At 41.7% G+C, this 21,423-nt stretch overlaps 1 protein-coding gene across 1 annotated transcript in view; it reads left to right on the plus strand.

Annotated features, from left to right (window-relative positions):
• PKHD1 (PKHD1 ciliary IPT domain containing fibrocystin/polyductin) overlaps positions 1 to 21,423 on the plus strand; it is a 239,336-nt gene that overhangs the window by 202,971 nt on the left and 14,942 nt on the right. The window contains exon 59 of the mRNA XM_039696008.1: positions 7,222 to 8,227. Coding sequence (XP_039551942.1) covers positions 7,222 to 8,227 — 1,006 coding nt within the window. The remainder of the gene's footprint in view (positions 1 to 7,221; positions 8,228 to 21,423) is intronic.

Raw genomic sequence — 21,423 nt, forward strand, 5'->3', positions numbered from 1 at the left:
AGCCAACACAGAAGTGCCCAAAATAACTCCTATGCCCTTTCCAAAAATTACCACGAGCCAGCAGCCGGTTCAAAAATGCAGTTTGGAGGTGATCACTGTCTTCTGGAGGGTCCATGGCTTTAATATTATACAAATGCTATGCCAGCTGGCCTCAGGGACTAGAACCTGACTTGGCAGTGGTTATTTTATAAGTTTTGATGGATAAAACACTCTAGCAGCTCAGTTCCTGTTGATAATTCTGGGCATAAATATTTCCAAGTATGGCACCTTGTAATCCAGAAGATTTGTGGAATTATAAGGAAAATCTCACTAAAGGGGCCTTCTAGATATACCCACCCACCTCCTTTAAGCGGGATCAAGATATTTTCTCCTGGCTGGATTGTTATTCTCCTCCCCAACTTTTCAGGGGTTTGTGAGACAGATTTGGTGTTTTCTCTCAAATACAGAGACCAACAACGATCTCTCTGACTCAAGAGGTTCCTGACCTGTAAATCACTGAAAGCTTGAGGAGCATTTTGGGTGAACATTGCTATACAAATGCTTGGTTCCCATACTCTTTTTGATCCCTGTTGGAGAGCATTCTGACCTCTGAGATTTGCTGATCTCTCTTTTTAAGACTTTACTTGTGCACTGATGCTTTGAGGTCAAGAATGAATTATTATCGTTTCTGGGAACTGGAATACCATAATTTTTTATTCATGACTGGGACAGACATATTTTCATCTGTAACATGTGCCTTCCCTCTCAGGCATGGGGACCTCTGAAGGGTTGATGCAAACATAAAAATGTATAACTGTATGAAAGTGGCAAATAACACTTGATTTTACAGAGAATAAGCAGTTTCAATATGGCCATATCAAAGTATTCAAACAATGAATGCAAGAGAAATATTTCATGTACTACACCTGTTTTTCTTTGGATTTGCATGTGAAAGGGAAGGGTGAATGCAGATCTCGGGATGTGTAAGAAGAGACTTTCACTACTGAGCTTTGTTCAATGGAAGCACAAATAACTGTCTTTTCTCTACTTGGGCACCTACTTTTACACACCTTGAAGGAACATAGTATTTTTGAGTCCACAAATGTAGCTAAAAGTTGCTGGGGTGGGGGTGTCAAAGTTTTTTAAAGAAGAATGATAAACAGGAGAGTATAAAACCCCCACACAGAGTGATGTTATGAGACTCATTTCCTTCCAAAATAATTTTCTTTAAAAAAAAAAATTAACAGCCTAAAGCAGTCACTCTATTTTTATTTACATGGTCCCTGCTATGAGTACATATTTATGTGTGTGTGTTTCCATGGTTTAACCCCAGCTGGCAACTCAACCTCACAGAGCCCCTAAGTCACTCAGCCCTGGTGGGATGGGAGAGAGAACTGGAAGTGTAAAAGGGAGAAAACTTGGGGGTTGAGATAAAGACCTTTAAACAGAGGAAGTAAAAGTTGTGTAAGCAAACAAACCACAACAAATAATTTATTCACCACTTCCCATGGGCAGGGAGTGTTTGGCCACTCCATTGAGACTCCATCACAGGTAATAGTGACTTGGGAAAACAAATGCCATCACCCCAAATGTCCTCCCCTTCCTTCTTACCCCAGCTTTATATGCTAAGCATGACCCCCACATGGTCTGGGATATTCTGTGGGTCACCAGGGGTCAGCTCTCTGGGCTGTGTCCCCTCCCAAATCCTTGTGCACCCCCAGCCCATTCACTGGTGGGATGAGGAGCAAAAAAGGCTTTGACTCTGTGCAAGCCCCTCTCAGCAATAATGAAAACATCTCTGTGCTATTAACACAATTTTCAGCACAAATCCAAAACACAGCCCAAAACAGCTACTGCAGAGAAAATTAACTCCACCTGAACCAAACCCAGCACATTTCTACACAAACACATCAGAAACATTTGTACCACTGTGCTTTTCTCTGCAACTGAACTCAGAATAATTTACCTTTTCTGGATTTCCAAGGTGCTATTCTTGAGCTCTTTTTTTTCCCCCCCTTTATTTCCCATTTGAATGTCAGCAGGTCAAAAAGGAACAGTTAATGCTGATGAATATTTTCCTCTCAGCAAAGATATGTGCTGGCCAGCCCAAGGCCAATGAATCGCAATTTCTAAACAGTGTCCCATTTATCTCTCCCCTCCCCCTTCCTCCCCTCTTTGCTTTTATATTTTTGTAGCTATAATTGTAGTTAAATTAGAAATAACTGACAGGCAAATGCAGTCAGATGGAAAGAAAATTGTGGGAGATTTATTTTATTTTGATAAAAAACTGACATTGCCTTTTGTTTTTGTCAGAAAGAAACTCTATTTTTCCTTCTGCCATGAATTGTGGAATCTATCACGAAATGGGTAAAAATTATTGAAGCAAATGGTGGTGTTAACCTGAAGGGGAAAATCATTAATGTTGATGTATTTCATTCAATTTTAAATGTAGAATTTATTTTATTTTATTTATTTGGCATTGGGGAACAAGGGAAAAGGCAGGAGACTTGTAAAAGACTCTATGTGCCTTTAAGTCAGAACATATATTTTAAAAAATGCTCTTCTCTCCTTCCACCTCTCTCCATTTTTCTAAATAAAGGATATGATGTGGTGATGGTGGTAGTGGTGGAGGTTTTTTCCCTGAGCAAAGAGGGCCCCCTCGGCGCATTATTCTTTTCAAATGTGAAATGAGGTGGAAAATCCTCATTTCGCGACAGGAAGGACAAATATTGACACAAAGTTAATATTTGTCAGGAGCCCTAGAAGGAACCTGAGTGCTAAAATCTCATCTAGATATATGTACTGGTATGTTTATGCATATAAATAAATAATAAATTTGCCTTGATGATGGGTGGAACCTGCAGAAATCAAAGTCTGCTCGCTGAGGTGGAGGAATTATCTGCAGAGGGTGAACACACACACATATTCCACATATCATTTCTCTCTTCTTGTGTGGAGCAGGACAAACAGGTGAATTCTTGAGACCAAAGCACACGTGTCCCCTTCCTCTGCCTGGGTACACAAGAACCCAGCATGAAGTTCAACAATATGTGAATATCTTCTCCGTCTTTCCCACACATTTCTAAGGACTGTGGTTGACTCTTTTTTTCCCTGTTTTTTCCTGCCTCTCACACATGTGTGTGTGTGTGCAAACACATACAAATAGAACCTGTGTAATCCAATTTCACCCGTGGCAGGGGGATGCTTCTGGAATTTATCACTGCTATTGTTCATCACCAATGTAAATAGCACATGTCAGCTCAATATTCAGTGGTCACTCAGTATTTATTAAGTCCTGTCCACTCTGGCCTTTTTTAGAGGAAAGCCCTGGGGCAGATTAAGCTGCTGGCCGTGACATGCCGCGTCACTTATCTGTTCTCATTGATTATCAGAGTCAGCTGTGGCCAGGACTCACTTTTTTCTTCTCCTCTCAGACCCCCTCTTACAAGCACCCCTGCTTGGATTTTCATGAGGAAATAATCAGATTAGGGCTTCAGTGGCGAGTTCATATGGAGTTCTCTTTCTCCAATGTGCTACTAACCGAATAAACGTGTTTTGTGGTAAATTGTAAATGACATTATGATTACTAAGGCCAGCATGGGTTTCATTTAAAAGTGATCGAAATTGCAGGCTGCAGAAATTGTGACTGGCAGATAAGGCCATTTGGAAGAAGACAAGCAATGATGCATGTGTGTGTGTGTGCATGGGTGTGAGTGTGAGCAGGAAAACAAGCCAGGCCCCTTTGCAGGGCAGGCGGGGCTAAGAAAAGTTCTGGGAAATCAGGAAATATCATCAAATCCCATTTGTAGACATGAGAAATGTCACCAGGGGGAGATGGGGTGTTTCCAGGAGAGCCATGGATGAGATGTGTCAGCCTTTGTGGGCAGGCTGCTGGTGGCACAGCGCATCCTCCCAGCGCTCCGGGACAATTCCAGTGTCTCTGAGCACAGCATTTCCACTTCTGTTCTGAACAGAGCTGTCCCTCACCCTCTTTTTGCCTCCAGCACAAACTGACAGCAAAATACTACAGCAAAATTCTTACACTGCAAAGCAAAAAAAAAAAAAAAAAAAAAAAAAAAACAAAACCAGGACTCACTTTTTTCTTCTCCTCTCAGACCCCCTCTTACAAGCACCCCTGCTTGGATTTTCATGAGGAAATAATCAGATTAGGGCTTCAGTGGCGAGTTCATATGGAGTTCTCTTTCTCCAATGTGCTACTAACCGAATAAACGTGTTTTGTGGTAAATTGTAAATGACATTATGATTACTAAGGCCAGCATGGGTTTCATTTAAAAGTGATCGAAATTGCAGGCTGCAGAAATTGTGACTGGCAGATAAGGCCATTTGGAAGAAGACAAGCAATGATGCATGTGTGTGTGTGTGCATGGGTGTGAGTGTGAGCAGGAAAACAAGCCAGGCCCCTTTGCAGGGCAGGCGGGGCTAAGAAAAGTTCTGGGAAATCAGGAAATATCATCAAATCCCATTTGTAGACATGAGAAATGTCACCAGGGGGAGATGGGGTGTTTCCAGGAGAGCCATGGATGAGATGTGTCAGCCTTTGTGGGCAGGCTGCTGGTGGCACAGCGCATCCTCCCAGCGCTCCGGGACAATTCCAGTGTCTCTGAGCACAGCATTTCCACTTCTGTTCTGAACAGAGCTGTCCCTCACCCTCTTTTTGCCTCCAGCACAAACTGACAGCAAAATACTACAGCAAAATTCTTACACTGCAAAGCAAAAAAAAAAAAAAAAACCAAAAAAACCCAAAAAAACAAAAAAAACCAAAACAAAAAAAAAACCAACAAAAAAACCCACCAAAAAAACAAAAACCAGGGAAAAGCAAGAAAAAGGAAGAAAATTTGTAAATTTGTATGCTGGTGTCTAAAAATAGGGGGGTTTGTACAGATTCCATCTCACTTGGACATCCTCTCTGAGCAGAGCTCAACATTTATGTAATTCCAATTCTTCCCTCAGGGACGTGCAGAGGGAGAGCTCCTTCTGGGGAATGTTCACAGACCACGGGCTGCACATGATGATTCCCCTGGAAATACATAATAGGTGACAACCCACAGGATCCAGGCTTTGAGATGCAACTAAAGACAGAGACCAGAATTTAATGGAATCATAGAATGGTTTGGGTTGGAAGCAACCTTAAAGATTATCCAGTTCCAACACTCCTCCCTTGGGCAGGGCCACCTTTCACTGCACTACATTGCTCAGAGCCCCATCTAACATTTCTCATTGTTCATTTCTTTTTTAGAAGTTTGCTACTTTTATCTAGCAGAAATTTTCACATAATGTATCCTTGATAAGGAACGTCCTTTTGCCTTAATGTCCTCTTATTCATCCATAAGTTTGTGACTCAAGGATGTTGCTGTCCCTTATTTTTTATGTGAATGAATACATGTCCTCAACTGCTGAATGAGGAGCACAGAGTTGGTTTGGACATTGGCCATGCTTTACCCAACACATTTGTGACCGCAGCTGACTAAGGAAGGAGCAGGCTAGGTGAGGGAAAGAGAATTCTAGCTGACTACAGCAGCAAATTCCTCCTTTGATTTTATTTTGAAAAGAGGAAGGAAAAACAGAAACATACATCTTTTTCTAAGATGCTCCAGGCAGAAATGTTTATGGTTTTGGTGCCTGTATCTGAACTCATTTACTTTTATTCTCTCTTCATAATCAGTGGTGATCTCATCGTTACAGCTTGAGGCACATTTTCTCTCATCTTAAAGGAGAGACCTGTATTTAGTCAGATGGAGCACACTGTAAACTTACAGCATCATTCAGGACTTTTGACAAAGGTATGGAGTCACAGCACAAGGGGGAATGGCATCAAACTAATAGGGGTAGGGTTAAATTTGATATTGCAAAGAAATTCTTTACTGTGAGGATGTTGAGGCAATGGTTGCCCAGAGAAGCTGTGGATTCCTTATCCCTGGAATTGTTCAGCATCATGTAGGACGGGGGCCAGAGCAACCTGGTCTAGTGGAAGGTGGTCCTTTGCAGGAGGGTTGGAACTAGATGATACTTAAAGTCCAACCTTACAAACCAAACCATTCTGTGAGTCTATGATTCTAACTCAGAAGACTGTGTAGATTACATCTCTTCTCTCTAAAGCCTTCCATAAAAGGATCCTTTTGACTTGTCTGCAGAGGAAATTTGGAAGGGGATTTAGTGGGAAATCCTGAGATGTGTGTAACGATCTTCATCACTGTTTTGAAAGAACAAAGTGTTATCTAAAGTGGCTTTTGCACTCCTATTCATTGTGTGTTACACCCACAGATGTTGCAGCTATCAAAAGAAGTCTATGTACACTCTGCACTTGTGTTTAAGTGACAGGATCCCACCTCTGGTTAATAAAATTATAGGATTGTAAAATGTAATCCAGATGGCTAAACAGAAGTATTTTAGTGTGAATTTCATTGGTTTTAAACTGCTTTGAATAGATGGCTGGGGAATTGGGTGTGTTTCAGTTACACAAATGTGTGTTTAGTGTAATTTCTGGTGCTGTGTGGTGTCCTTGCAAGGCATATGTCTTCTATAGACCCTGTGACATGTCTCAGGTACCTCAAGACATCCCAAAAATATCTAGAACCTGCCTTTGCGCAAATGGTTGAAAATCCAGATCCTAACTGACTGCAGCGGGAGTTTGGACATTTGGAACATATGTGAGAGTCTCCTGTATTTTTAGGTATCTGAATCTGATGGGTTCTTCCAGCTTCTCACTTGATGAGGTGGTTCATCACTGGAGTAGATTAATGGTGTTCTGGTCTTTTCTAATGTTTTCTGTTTGAAGTGCAGTCTCTGTGAGTGGGATGAGACAGCATTTTGTAAGGTTAAATTATCATTGCAAAGACTTGCAGCCATTTCCTGATTCATCACCCTGCTACAGGCTTGGGACCAGGGAAAATGTAGAAGGCACAAGGACATGGGGACAAAGTGCTGGGTCAGACAAAAAGTCTGTCTTGCATGTATGCTCTTTCAACGGATGTATGTGATGCTTCTCTGTCATTTGTTTTCAGTCCTCAACAATTTTCAACTCTGGGACATCTAAAGGTAGATGCAGTTTCTACCTATTTAATATTTCTCAGTGTCCAGGCTTCTCTTAAAAGTATGTAAAATTTTAACACTGACAAAGTGACTTTAAATTTGGAATGGGAAAATAAGGACCTATTAAAAAATGTTTGAGATGATGTCTGAAACAATTAATTTTTTTCCCCATCTCCCTTTATTCTCTTCCAGGAATTTACAGAGATGACAGTAAGTGCCTCTTCAAGCCCTCAGTACAAGGCTACTTCTGCAAACAGACAGATCATGCTCTTGTCATCTTAGAAAACTTGGATTCCAGTGTGGACAGCCAGAGACTGTTCCCAGTAGTTACAATGACTGGAAGCTTTATGGACACCTTCACTGATGAGACCTCGCATTCTTTGTGTCACCCTGCAGAGCATCGTTCTGCTTTCTTCTCTGTTCTGCCCTCCACCAAACTCACCACAGTTTGCTTCCCAGACCTGGCACCTCTGGCTTTCAGACTTTATCTTCTCAGTGGCCAAAACACAACCAGGCTGCCCCTCGCCATATTCTTCACTGAGCCACTCAGCCTTCGTGTTTTCATCCAAGGGAATTATGTCTCCCCAACACCATCTTCTTTCTCACTGAACGCAGGGGCAGGAGCCAATTACTTCAGCTTTGAGGACAACCTTCTCTATGTTCTCCTTCATGAGAAAGAACCTGTGCAAATAGTTGCTGGCCTTTCCCTTCTTGTGGCTTTCACTGTAACTGAGACTGCTGGGGAAGCGAGTGAGGCAACCATAATACGTCGACTGGCTGATTTCTTGAAGATTGGTCATGACCAAGTCAGAGTGGTCTACAATGTGCTGGGAAGTGAAAGCACTTTGCAGGTAATCTCAGCCAATGCCAGCAAAAAGAGATATCACTGCCCTAACATGGCTTTTTGCACAGCCTTTCAGAGCAGGTACCACCCACAGGAAGAGGGGACACAGCCAGGGAGCACCCGGGCTCTGCATCCACCTGATGGGGCTGGTCCATCAAGAGTGCTGATCATTGAGATTGGTGATCTGCCGGGTCATCCAAGAAATGAGTTGACAAGTGACAGCCTAAAGAGTTTGGCCAGAACAATTATCAACACTCATCAGACTGGAGACCTTCAGAGTGGCCTTGGCTTGCCAGTTGACACCCTAATGGTGACTCAGTCTGCTTTGCTGTCCCCAAGAGAAGGTAACAGTAGGTAAGTAGCAGATGTATCATCACCAGATACTGATTTAAGTGTAGCGAGGTACTTTATCCACTTGATGTACTTATTAAGTTCTCCATTGACTGAAATAATACTAACCATGTTAAAACATATTGTAAAGTTTCCATGACTTGCCCAGAAAAGTTGTGGCTGCCCCATCCCTGGAAGTGTCCAAGGCCAAGTTGGACAAGGCTTGGAGCAACCTGGTCTTTTGGAAGGTATCCTTGCCCATGGCAGGGGCTGGAACACAATCACCTTTAAGGTCCCTTCCAAACCAGACCATTCCATGATTCTGTGATGTCAGAGCTATGTCCAAGTACTAGCTGGATTCCCAAGCATCAATTGCCATGTTTTTCTGTTGGTGCACATGAGTCTCTGGAATGCAGAGATGTCAGTGGTGCCTTAAATGAGGAGCAGAGTTCCTGGATGTCTGCCTTGAAACTATAGAGAATTGGGTTAATTCAGGATATCGTAGATCTTAAATTCTAAGCAATTAAATCTATGAATGTTTATAAATTGATGTGGCACCAGGGATGTGTTATTGAAGATGGGTTGTTGCCTTACCTATCTTGAAGATCTAAACATTTATTCATGTACCTTTAAAAATTTAAGGCAACAAAAATCTGTTTAATCTTTTACTTCAATATCCTGCAGGACACAAACCACTATTCTTCACCTTGATACCTTAGTGTCAACTTTTATTTTTACCTAAAATTCTAGAAATCCATCTGATCTTCACAATACAGGAGCTGGACACATCCAATACTACCTGAACATGTGCCTAGGTGTTGGATCCTATTCCTGTTCTTTCTGTCACAAATACTTGTCCATTTCCTCTTGTCAGCCTCTACCTCCAGATTCCCATGAGAGCCCCTGGTTTCTTTCCTCCACTTTTACATCAGTAGCTTTCTGGGCATTGATTCTTCCTCCCCCAGATACCTTCAAAGTAATCAAATCACCTCACTGTCTGCTTTGGAAAAGAATCAAAATATTTGAGTTCTGGTGAGTGTTTCTTTCTTTATCTCTTTTTTTCTGAATCTATTTGGAAGTGGGCATGACTGAAAGTCAAGGTTTCCTTCTTGGTGAATTCCCCAGCTTTGGCATTTTTAAGGTTCAGCTGCACAGGGTGCTGGGCCACCTTGACTAGACCATGATTTTTCCAAGAAAGGTTGGACCACAGGATCATTGAGGTCACTCCCAACCTGGCATTCTATGATTGTATGGAATTGGTGCCAAATGCAAAAGTGGTGTTAAATCCCATTTTTTACTGGCACAATTTAATTATTCCATTAGCCCATTCTTCCACAGAAACAGGAGAGCTCGTAGTCTTCTGTTTGCTCACTGTATTCTTTAATTCCTTTTCAGTTCTGACTTTCCAGAACCCAGTTCCATCTGTTTGCCTAGATTCTACATCCCACATGATCTGGGCCCCCATGTTTGACTTTTCTGTTGGTAATTTATCAGCCCACAAAACCATGCATTTTATCAGCAGTGGCTTTATATTTGTATCTCCTTCCAGGTACGTCAACAGACCTGCATCTCATTTTGACAGAAGAATACAGGATACTCTTTTTCTTTACAATAATTTCCCCCTGGAGCTCCCTTTTGAGCTCTGCCAGTTGAAGAGTTCTTGGTCAGTTTTGTACATACTAAATTTTATTGATATTCAATACCAAGACTCACTTTTTGAAGGTCTTTTTTCCCTCTCCTCCATAGCAACAGGCAATCCTTTCTCTCCCTCCTTCCTCTGTCCCTCTCTTGCTCTTTTCAGCCTCATACAGCCCCTGTTTGCACAGCCCAGATGTCAGCCCTTATCTGCAGAGGAGGCTGTGAAGAGCAGGGCTGGAGTGGGAGCAGACAGCAGTGTATTTCAGCATCAGATCCTGAAACTGTATTAAAAGCATATGGGTAATATGAAAAAGGTAATATCCCATCTGTTTTTAATAGGGGACATAGGATTTGATGTTTGGCAATCTTATTGTGTACTCTCTTGATATTGCATAATGTTATTTTTTGATGTTGTGCACTACTGAGGCTTATCCAAGTATAAGTATATTCCATATATTCCATCTATGCAAGAAAGAAATTGGATTTGTCTAAGACTTACCCTCTGAAATTAATACCACATCCTCTCCCATTTACTGCTGACCCATGGACCATCCTGATGTCTGCCAGTGATACAAACTCTGTTCACGTGCTTAACTTTTCTAGTAGACACTGTGGTTTGTGGTAGAAAAGCACGCAGAAGGAGGACAGTGGTCTGTGACTTTAGGAATCTTTGTTTAGTTGCTTTGTTTTTGGTTTGTTGGTTTCAGCTGTAGTTATTTTTCTGTTTGTTTGTTTGTTTGGGTTTTTTTGGGAGGGAGGATTTTATTTTTGTTTTCTTTTGGGTTAGATGGGTTTGTTTTGTTTTGTTTTGTTTTGTTTTGTTTTGTTTTGTTTTGTTTTGTTTTGTTTTGTTTTGTTTTGTTTTGTTTTGTTTTGCTTTGCTTTGTTTTCCTCTTGTGCTTTTGGTTTTGGGGTTTTGTTGGTTCTTTTGTGGTGTTGCATTAAGACCAATGAGGAATTCTTAAGTGCAAGATCAGATCTTAAATCAGGGTTGTTTCTGAAGATATACTGCATTTTGGATCAGCACCTCATTGTTGTGTGGGGCTGTTTGTGTTACACTGAAGGTCACTGCAAAATGGGACAGCAGAAAAATTATGTGGGAAATTTTACAGCAGGTGGTGATGCTGTGGCACAGATTGCCCAGAGAAGTTGTGTCTGCTCCTGGATCCCTGGCAGTGTCCTAGGCCAGGGTGGATGGGGCTTGGAGCAACCTGGAACAGTGGAAGGTGTCCCTGCCCATGGCAGGGTGTGGAACTGGATAATTTTTAAGATCCCTTCCAGCCCAAATCATTCCATGATTTACATGATCCTGAGACATGATCCCAAGAGACCATTTAAAGGAGGGAAGCACCATCTTCTGTGTGCCAGCAAGGAAGCCTCAAGGCTGCCTTTTTTCAGGCAGAAGTGACATCTCCACACTGTGACTGCTTTCCCAACTGTGTTTTGTCTTCCTGTCTGTGCACACTCTGTAAAAAGATTCCAAGCAGTAAGGATCAGGAGAGTTCCCTAGGATGGAGGATGTTTTGCTGCAGGCACAAGAACAGTGCTAGCCTAAAGCCTTGGATTCACTGTCCCAATTATGAGAAGACCTGGGATCTTTATTGAAGAGAACACTCACATCACCAGATCATAGGACTGGCTCAGAACTCACTCATCCTCAGCTGCTTGGGCTCCTCTGCACTGTTATTTATTGCTCCCCATCAGTCATAGCTTTTCTGGAATTACTCATGGCTGACATTTCCGATGCAATAAAGCCACAGATAACCTGTGAAATGAAATCAGGGTTTTCCTGTTGGGACATGTACTGTCCCCACTGTCTATCTGTCTCCATTTAAGCAGCACATGCTGGCACAGGCACAGATAATAGGACTGGGGTTACAAGTCAGACAAAGTGTTCCAGTATATTTTTTTGTAGAAGGAAAAGAGGAATATTTTCACACCTGAGTCATGCAAAACGCAGTAGGACCATCAGAAAAACACAGAACCTGCAGTCCTACCAGGCCCATCTCCTTGGGCTTTCAGACCAGGGAATTGTTCTGCATCACCATCATTCTCAATGACTCTCTGAAACGAGGTTGGAGCCAGGGAAGGGTCAGTCTCTTCTCCCAGGTGACAAGCAACAGGATAAGAAAAAGCCTCAAGTTACAAAAATCTTCCACCAGGCGAACATTATGTTGGATATTAGAGAAAAATGTCTTTCACTAAAAGAGTGGTCAGGCATTGGGACAGGCTGCCCAGGGCAGGGGTGGAGTCAGCACCCCTGGAAGTGTTCAAGAGGTGAATGAATGGGACATTTGGAGACATGGTTTGGAGGTCAACACAGTGGTACTGGGTTTATGGCTGGACTAAATAGTATTAGAGGTATTTCCCAACCTTAATGATTTTATGGTTTTGTAACACAACAACAACTATAAAAAAGATCTTTAATCAGCACAGACTGGATATTCATTTGCAGCCCAGGACAGTGAGGCTTAAGGGGAGCCTTGGAAATCCTGCTGTGGTAAGGTATGAGTCAGTAGGTCTGTATATCACACTGCCAAGCCCTTAAAAATATGACTTGTCTGTTATAATTTGAAGTGCTTTTATACATGATTTTAATTTAACTCCTTTGTTAGGGTCACTTCAAGCACGGCTCATTAATTTGTCAAGAGAAGACAGAGGTGATTGCTGTGACTGCTATAGTCTTGCACAGCTGGAGAGTCAGAGATGTCTATCACAGAGTTTATCTTCCAGTAAAATGCCTGTGTATAATAGATACTGTGATGTATTTACAGATAGAAATCCCTGTTTTGCAAAATCTTCCTAATATCATTATAAATAGGAAAGAACAAGAAGCACAGTGATGAATAAGTATATTGTGTGTCTTTGTGCAGGTGCCTTTATAAAAAATCAGGAATCTAATTCTGGGCAGTTGTCCAGAAGCCATTTAGTCCCTATCCCCACACTACTGCAGAGTTTTGCTCCTTCTTAATTGACCTTTAAGTGGACACAAACTGAAATATTTTTTTTGTTGTGAGTTATATTTGTGGTAGCATATGAAAAATGGTCCTTGTTCAGGAAATTTGAAGTTCACAGCAAGGAATAAAGGGGAAGCAAATTATCAAAGAATGGCTTATCCCAGCAGTAATTCCCATGCAGAGCACTAAATGAGATATTACAACTAATTCCCTGTGTCACACGGCACATATGCAGGCAGCAGGGCTGGAGTTCAAACAAGAATTCTGACTCCTCCTAACCCCAAAGTTCTTGGATTTGATAACTTCTGTGCAGGTTTCAGGCAGGCTGCTGTGTGGAATTGCACAGGGTTTTATAAAAAAAGAGTTGACAGCATAAGTATACATGTTTTTCCTCCAGTGAGCAGGCAAAGGCAGGATGCTAACAATCTCCATGTCAAGAGCTGCAGACATTGTAGCACTTAAGGTTATTTCAAAGTTTTACCTGCTACACCCCTCAAGTGAAGGAGTGGAAGTGATGGTACTCAGGAGCTTAAACTAAGCTTAAAATCTCCTTTAATTTAAATTTATTTAAGTTAGATATTCACAGGGTTAGATTTAGGTTTGATATTCAGTGTAGAGGGCATATTCTTATGTAGAATGTGCCAATCACTCACAGCTGTTGTACAGAAAAGGAGACATTCAATTAATGTAAGTAAAAGGAAGGACATTTAAGATGATCATGGAAACTGAGTTGATTTTAAGAAGTAAGGAAGAGAATCATAAAACCATTTGGTAAAGAGTTAGTTTAACTTGGCAAAGTAAATCTGGAAGGTATCATTCTATCTGTGAAAATATGTTGCAAGAGTAAATAACAGTGAGGAATCTCTCTATAGCAATGGACAATGACAGCACCGGAACCAAAGCATATAAAACATTGAGAGGTAAATTTGCATTTAAAAATATAAGCAGGTTCCTCCTCAGATAATAAACTGGAAGAGCCTTGCAATAGAACTGGAAAGAGACATTTCACTTTTCCATTCAATAATATTTTCTTGAATTTCCCCCACATGACCAAAATTATATTTATTTATTTATTTATTTATTTATCTATTTACTTAATAGTTTGGGGATACTTGAGGTGGCCAACAACTCTTTTACAGTCTAGTGAAAAGGTGGGAAAGTCTACATGAAAAACCTAGACGGTTTTCCATCAGAGGAAATTCTGGTTCTGTAATGGGTTCTTTATGGGAGTGATGGGATAAGAAATATCATGAGTATGAAGTGGGGGTTAAAACTTGAACAAAATGTGTTATGTCAAATAAAACTGTCTGATCAAAAGTTGTACTTTTGGAATCAGGATGAAATTTTTATTGTCAATTCATAATTCTTTTCCTAGTGGGAAACATAATTGTGGGATGGGCCAGAAGAGGTGGGTGGCCATTGGGAACTTGGAGACTCAGGCACATTTTCCCACAGTGAAGGTGGTGACAACAGATGTAAAAACAGTTTATGTGAAGGGAATATTCTGTGTCAATAGAATATTTATCTGTCTGAACAATAGTGAAATGTTAGTCTGTTACTCATCTTTTGCTTCTGGTAGAATTAAAATTGGGCATCAAAACTGAATTGTCAATGTAAGGAAGGCCCAGTCATACCAGGGATGATGATGCTACAAAAAGTCTTTAATTATGTAGAGATTAGGCCCCAGAGCTACAGTTTCTAGCTGTTTTTATTTTCCATCATATTTAAACCAAGGAAGGAAAACTAAGGAGGCATCTTTTGACCTGAGTGCATGGTCAATAGAGTTAATTAAATTGCAGCTTACGTGTAAATGTTTTTCATTCAGACTGTTCCAAACAAGTACAAAATATGATGTCTGTCCATAAGATTGTTTGGTTTTGAAGGGGAAAATAACAAAATCAGGTCTTTGTATATGAGCCTTGTGTGAAGCTAGCATTTCCCTTGCAAATTTTCCAACAAATCTCCAAACTACCTTCCATGGATCTTCACATTGCCCCTCCAACAATAGTAGATGAATATTGTAATGGTTTTTCACCATTGCTTTCCTTGGCAGGAACCCTTTTGATAGTGTAGGGTTAAGAGGGTCTATTACCAAGATACATTTCTCCTCTAAGCCTTAAATTTTAAAATAAATTTCTGTTAACATCTAGTATACATGGTAAAGGTACCCAAGAATTTTTCATTCCCACTCAAAGGTGACAGCTGTAAATTTCAAGATTCAGGCACTTAGAAGTCCTACCCCCCACATAGCTTTGGTTGCTTGCTCTGACAATGGACTTCCAAAACTCAGCTGAATCCTCTGCAGGAAAGGAGCAGGAGGTAGGAAAGGTGAAAGGACAGCAGGATAAAGCAGAGAAAGAGGAAGATGGAGAGGGTAGGAGAGATTTGGGGAAAGGAGAACAGGACTTTGCATCTATAGAAAGAAGGAGGAATAAATTGACACATACCCCCCACACCAGTCTTGGTCTTTGAAACTGAAGGGTTTATGTTAATACATCTCAGTTAAAAATGAAGAGGATCAGCTCAAGGGAAGTTATTCCCTATTTCAGTGCTCCCTCAGAAGTTAATGTTGCTCAGATACACGCAGGAGATCCAGCAGTGTCCCTGCCATGCTTCTCAAGCACTGCAAAGAGTTGTGATCCCATCACCGGTACCTCAGTGCTGTCAAACAAAACCTGCCTTGCTCATGTCATGAATTTATGGTGTCACACATGAATTTATTTTCCCTCCTAACAACTAACGGGACCTGAGACATAAGAGATGATTTACACGATACCGGCGCCAGCAGAGAGGAGCTGCTGGCCACATCTCCCAGGGACCAATCCTGTCCCCACTCCACCTTATTTAACATGTGAGTGGTGTCACCTCTATCAGCAGAGCTTGTCTGCTGTGACATTCGAGTGAGTGATGGCCGTGTCAGCTCCCAGGCCAGCCTGCTCCACTGTGGCATGGCGCTCCTGGCCTCCGCTGCGTGTCTGATGGGAAAGGGGGGAAAAATTCTTCCACATGCTTTGTTAGCTGGAATCCGGCCGTGTCAGCTCCCAGGCCAGCCTGGCATCGTGCTCCTGGCCTCCGCTGCGCGTCTGATGGGAAAGGGGGGAAAAATTCTTCCACATGCTTTGTTAGCAGGAATCTGGTGAGCAAAGGGTTAAATGGCTTGGGGTGCTGGGTGTTTGTGGGGTCGTGTGCGTGTGTATATATGGATATGAGTGTGTGTGTGTATGTGTTAAAAAAAATTACATATATATATATATATGTGTGTGTGTGTGTGTACGTACACAGGCACCTAGGTTTGGCTGTAGGACCTCGTGCCCGCAGGCCACAGTCACATTATCATCTGGAAATTGGATAACGACAGCACAATGACAAATCCAGGTTGCCTGCAATAAGGTGCTAATCCCTTTGCTTTAATATCGGAGCAGCGTGTAATGATGTTTGGACATCACTCCAGTTTACTGACGACCCCACTGGGGCCGGCAATAGAAGCGTACAACTGTCTAACAAGCCATCAGGTGACCGCCGTCGTCAAAGCAACGGGGGATGCAATCTAATCTTCCCTCCATCCCTTCCAGCTCCCAATAAGGACCAGATTATAGAAGTGGCCCATCAATGCTTGGTAACTCGAATCAATTAACGTTAATTCGCACAATGCTATGATGTATTGTGATCACTTTCATTTCGGAGAAGGGGGAAGAAATTGCTATAATTCACCTAAAATGAGGTTGTCTATGGTGCTGAGGTATTAATTGGGTGTCCATATTAAATGGAAAAGGAGCAGGGTAGTGAAGGAAAAGTGGATGAGTGACTCTCTTGGCTGCTATTGACCTATCAGAAGAAGACAGTGCCCTTTTCCTTTGCTTTTATCTATTACAGTTTTCCCTATTGCGTGTCAAGTTGATGTATTATAAAAAATTCATTTGGTGACCTTCCACCCCCCTAGCAGATTAAACAATTTCACTGGGATGGCATCATTAACAGGGCCTTGCATTTAATGATGATTTCTCTAAAAGGCCACGGAGATTCGATTTTAAGCTAACAGATTTATTGCACTATTATAACATATCGTAAAAAACTGTACCACCTACGGTCTGGTTTTAGGATAGAAACTGTTTAAGAGTTTATGTGGAGCTTAAAGTGGTATTACCTTGGGATACGCAGCACGGCAAAGCTCTGACCTCCGGCGGGATGCTGTTTACTTTTAATAAAAGACATTTCTCTGACAGTAAACTTGGGGACTGTGTTATGGAGGAGGCCTGGCTTAGCTCCTTGCCACTGGCTTTGTAAACAGGGGCATTTCCACTGATCTATAGCTATTAATGGAAGTCATTAATGAATCTGGGGGATGGTTCTCTCTTATCTGATGCATCTGCTCTGTCCCTCTTCTTCTAAAGGCTTCTGGTGATCCCACATCTAGACCCTTCACCATCTTCGTTGTTCTAATGAAAGAAGGGCTTAGAGGGGAAGTCATAGGACAAGAGGCTGAAGTCACTTGGTTTGCTCAGCCTGGAGAAGAGGAGACAAAGGGGAAACATCATTGCAGTTCCAACTTCCTCATGGGGGGAAGAGGAGGGGCAGGCACTGATCTCTGCTCTGTGATGACCAGTGACAGGACCTGAGGGAATGACATGAAAATGTGTCATGGGATGTTTAGGTTGGATGTGAGGAAAAGTTTCTTCACCCAGAGGGTGTCTGGGCACTGAACAGGCTTCCCAGGGCAGTGGTCACAGCACCAGACCTGGCAGAGTCCAAGAAGTGCTTGGACAATGCTCTCAGGCACAGGATGGAATTCTTGGGCCTTTCCTGTTCTGAGCCAGGAGCTGGGCTCCATGATTCTCTTTGGTTTCTTTCTATAATATGAGAAAATATGGGAATTGGTGGAAATAAGTCATCCTTCAAATACCTTTTTTTGCTTAAAATAGGAATGACCTCAGACTTCTCATTGTCTTCTGATGCTCATGTCAGTCTTCTCTGTCTGTAATAATTAGTGACAAGATCTGCAGGGGGTGACAAAGCTCCAACAGTGCACCTGAGAGGGCAGAGGTCTGCCTTATTTCATCATCCCATGACATCAGAACCCATTCTCACCCAAAAACTCTGAGTTCCTCACAGTCTTTCCAGTGAATATGTACCTATTTTGCCTGCCACAAGTCCTCAGCTTGCCTATGCCCTGTCCTTGCTGAACCTCCCTTTCTTGAATCCCTTACAGTTACCAGCAATGTCCACCTTTTCAGCAGCAAATAAAAAAGTCTCTTCAGCTGGATCATAATTCATTTAGTCATATTATTCCCTAAATTCTTCCCAATTTCCTTCTCCTTGCAAGGATACATTGATTTTACAGCACATTGCAGACATACCAGACAACTGTTCAATTAATTTCAATGTCTATTAGGAAATTAAATATGCCAGGGGCTATTCTTTGGCACCAAGGCCACCTGACATATTTCAGCATGGCCTCATCCAAACTTCCAAGTGAAAATATTTTCTGACTGTTTTAGCTCCCAGACCATTTGTGAGTTGTTCTGGAATTTACCATTGGCCCTGAACCATAGCTTAAGAGAGACTGACAGTTTAATTGTAGAAGTGATCAGGTGTCAGTGCCAAGGCTTGTTTTTGGTATAATTTAGTTTTCTAGTAGACACATTGACTTTAATGGACCCTTGACCCAGGCTCTCATCCTGATCTCCTTCCCCTTGAAGTCACTTGATACTACTTCTTCTTCTTCTTCTTCTTCTGCTTCTGCTTCCCACTATTATTATTTTTGTAGACATTATTATGATAACATGATATAACTATATTATTAATTATATTACTATATTACATTAGATTAAATATCAGAAGGTAATTCCTCCCTGTGAGGATGGTGAGGCCCTGGCACAGATTGCCCAGAGAAGCTGTGGCTGCCCCATCTCTGGAAGTGCTCAAGGTCAGGTTGGACAGGGCGAGGAGTAACTTGGGATAATGTAAAGTGTCCCTGCCAATGGCAGGAAGTTGGAACAAGATGATCCTCAAGGTCCTTTCCAACACAAATCATTCTATGAATTTCTATTTTATTATTACAGTTATTATTACAATTGTAAATAAAATGACAAGTTCTCCTTGATTTCTGGGATACTTCATTTCCTCTGCCCCAAATCTCTCCACCAAGATTCTCAATTAATCCATAACACCTGCAGCAGACCCTCCAGTTTCTGCCCTCAGACTTCCCTGCTGCTAAAGGACAAGCACTTGCTCTCCTGTGGAGCCTCAGCCTGTTCAGCAGACACGTGTAGGCACTGATGGTGACAGGATCAGGGATGCCTGGTGTCCCTGCTGACTGAGGCATCCCCAGCCCGCTGTGCCCACATCTAGAAGAGCTGCAGGGCACTGAACATCAGATCTGCTCCCTGTCAGCAGGGAATTGCCAACCAGCCTGCTCCTGCCCAGCAGGAGATTCCAGTGGCAAACAGCACATCCTTCATGGCTACAGGATGAAGGCAAAGGCAGGTCTTGCTCTGGTCCTTGCTGAGCTACAAGCACTCATCTACCTCCACCTCCCTAGGGCAAAGCTGTGCCAGGAAAAGCCTGTTTTCCTTCCAGCACAAATCAGCAGGGGAGCAGCAGGATGCTCCTTTCTCCTCCTCCACACTGACATAATTTTAAGGAATATAACTTGCTGTGTGCAGGGTTATGCCCTAAGGCAGGGGGTCCCTCACAGCATGAGTCAGGTTGGACCATGTGGGATATAAACACCACATTCTATGCTGTGTTGACCAAGTTCAAATAACTCACAAACAGACATTCATTTTTACACTTCCATTTTAAATATCAATATCTAGTTTTGCTTCATTCTGTTTTCTTCACTGTTTTTGTTTTTTTTTTACCAGAGAGTGAAAGAACAAGGAGTAATGGTTCTAAATTAAAAGAGGAGAGATTTTAATTAGATGCTAAAAAGAATATTTTTACTGAGAGCGTTGTACAGATTGCTCAGAGAAGCTGTGGTTGCCCCATCCCTGGAAGTGTCCCAGGTCAGACTGGATGGGGCTTGGAGCAGCCTGGGATAGTGGAAGGTGTCTCTGCCCATGGCAGGGAATGGAACTGGATAATCTTTAAGGTCCCTTCTAATCCAAATTTTCTATTACTCTATGATTCTATGATTCTATGACTCTATGATTCTATGATTTTATGACTCTACTCACCTTAGGGATTGAGAAGTACTTAGTTTGACATTTTGCAGCAGCCTTCCTCTATGCACACTTTTAGGATGTAGAGACTGGGGTGTGAATTCAGGGCATTTTTCTTTTTTGTTAAAGAAGCTGAGGAGAGAAAAAAAAAATGGGCTTTACAGAAACTATGCAAAGACTCACCTAAACCTCTCTGTGCTCAGCTGGAGCCAGGGAGCTCACAGAGAAGTGCAGCTCTTTAGCTTGAAAACAGGAATGATTTGGTGTGTTGTATATGACTCGGTGTTTGGTCACACAGCTGAATGCACGTTTTTGGAAGAAGGTGGATAACAGCACCTTATTGATGCCCCTGACATAAATTTCAAACCTAACACTGCCTTTGAGACTTTCCCACCAACAAAAATGCAAGATAAAGAACCAAGATAAGAATTAAAACTTCAATCCAAGAGCCACCTTTCTAGACTGCACATATCCTTAAAACCTTAGTTGATCTTTCCAGCAGCTGTAGTTCAGACCAGTATTTTCCACCAGCTCAGTATGAACAGTTTCTCATTTGGAATACAGAGTAATACTCTGAAGAAACATCCACAACCATCAAAACTAGAAAAAAAGAGTTAAAAGCAAAGGAAACTTAAGCTCCATATATCTTGTGTTTGTAAACACCTTTAAGCAAACACTAGAGATCAATGAATAGCTTTTCTTCTTTCATTTCAAGACAATACCAAACCCCCAGCCACTTCGTTGCAATTGCAGATTAGAGCTTTTTATATATATATAAATTATATATATATGAGATACTAAATGGCACAAAGCACTGGGAGAGGGAATTAAATGATCCAGGCTCAGAATGAAATGTTGATTCTTTATTCAAATGCAAAAACTCTCTCCTGGGATGTTCTAATTTAAATTTCAGGCTTGGAAAAACCAATGTCTTTCAAGGGGGTGTCTGTAACTGTTTTATTTCAGTCTGCAGACTTTGCAGATTGGGAAGGTGATGGCAGGAAAAGGAAATGCAGTAAAGCCCTCTAAGTGCTGTGCTTGTGTAGAGGAACCAAGACTTCATTCTTAGGGGAGCTCAAAGGATTTCAGAGAAAATCTTCCTGCTGGACAGGGAACATTTGCAGGCTCCACTGCTCTCAGTGCACTTCAATGATGACTTTGGGGCTAAGGCATTGGGTTCATGAATCCATAAAATCACTATCTCTGCCACATACTTCCAACATGATACCAGAGACATAAATTACTTTGTTAATTTTTCACTTTTCCATCTGTAAACTGGAGATTGAAACAAAAGGATTTTTTCATATTTTGGTGATGCTTTCTGCTTTGAAGTGAGAACACTTTCCTATTTCCATGCATGCTGCTCTCACCCAAGGAATCAAAGGGTTATGACAAAAATAGAAAATAGGTAGAAAAATAGAAAATAGGTAGAAAATAAGAACAGAAAATAACATCAAAAATCTTA

The sequence above is a fragment of the Passer montanus genome, unplaced genomic scaffold (genome assembly GCF_014805655.1).
Source record: "Passer montanus isolate IOZ18808 unplaced genomic scaffold, ASM1480565v1 scaffold94, whole genome shotgun sequence".
Classification (NCBI taxonomy): Eukaryota; Metazoa; Chordata; class Aves; order Passeriformes; family Passeridae; genus Passer; species Passer montanus.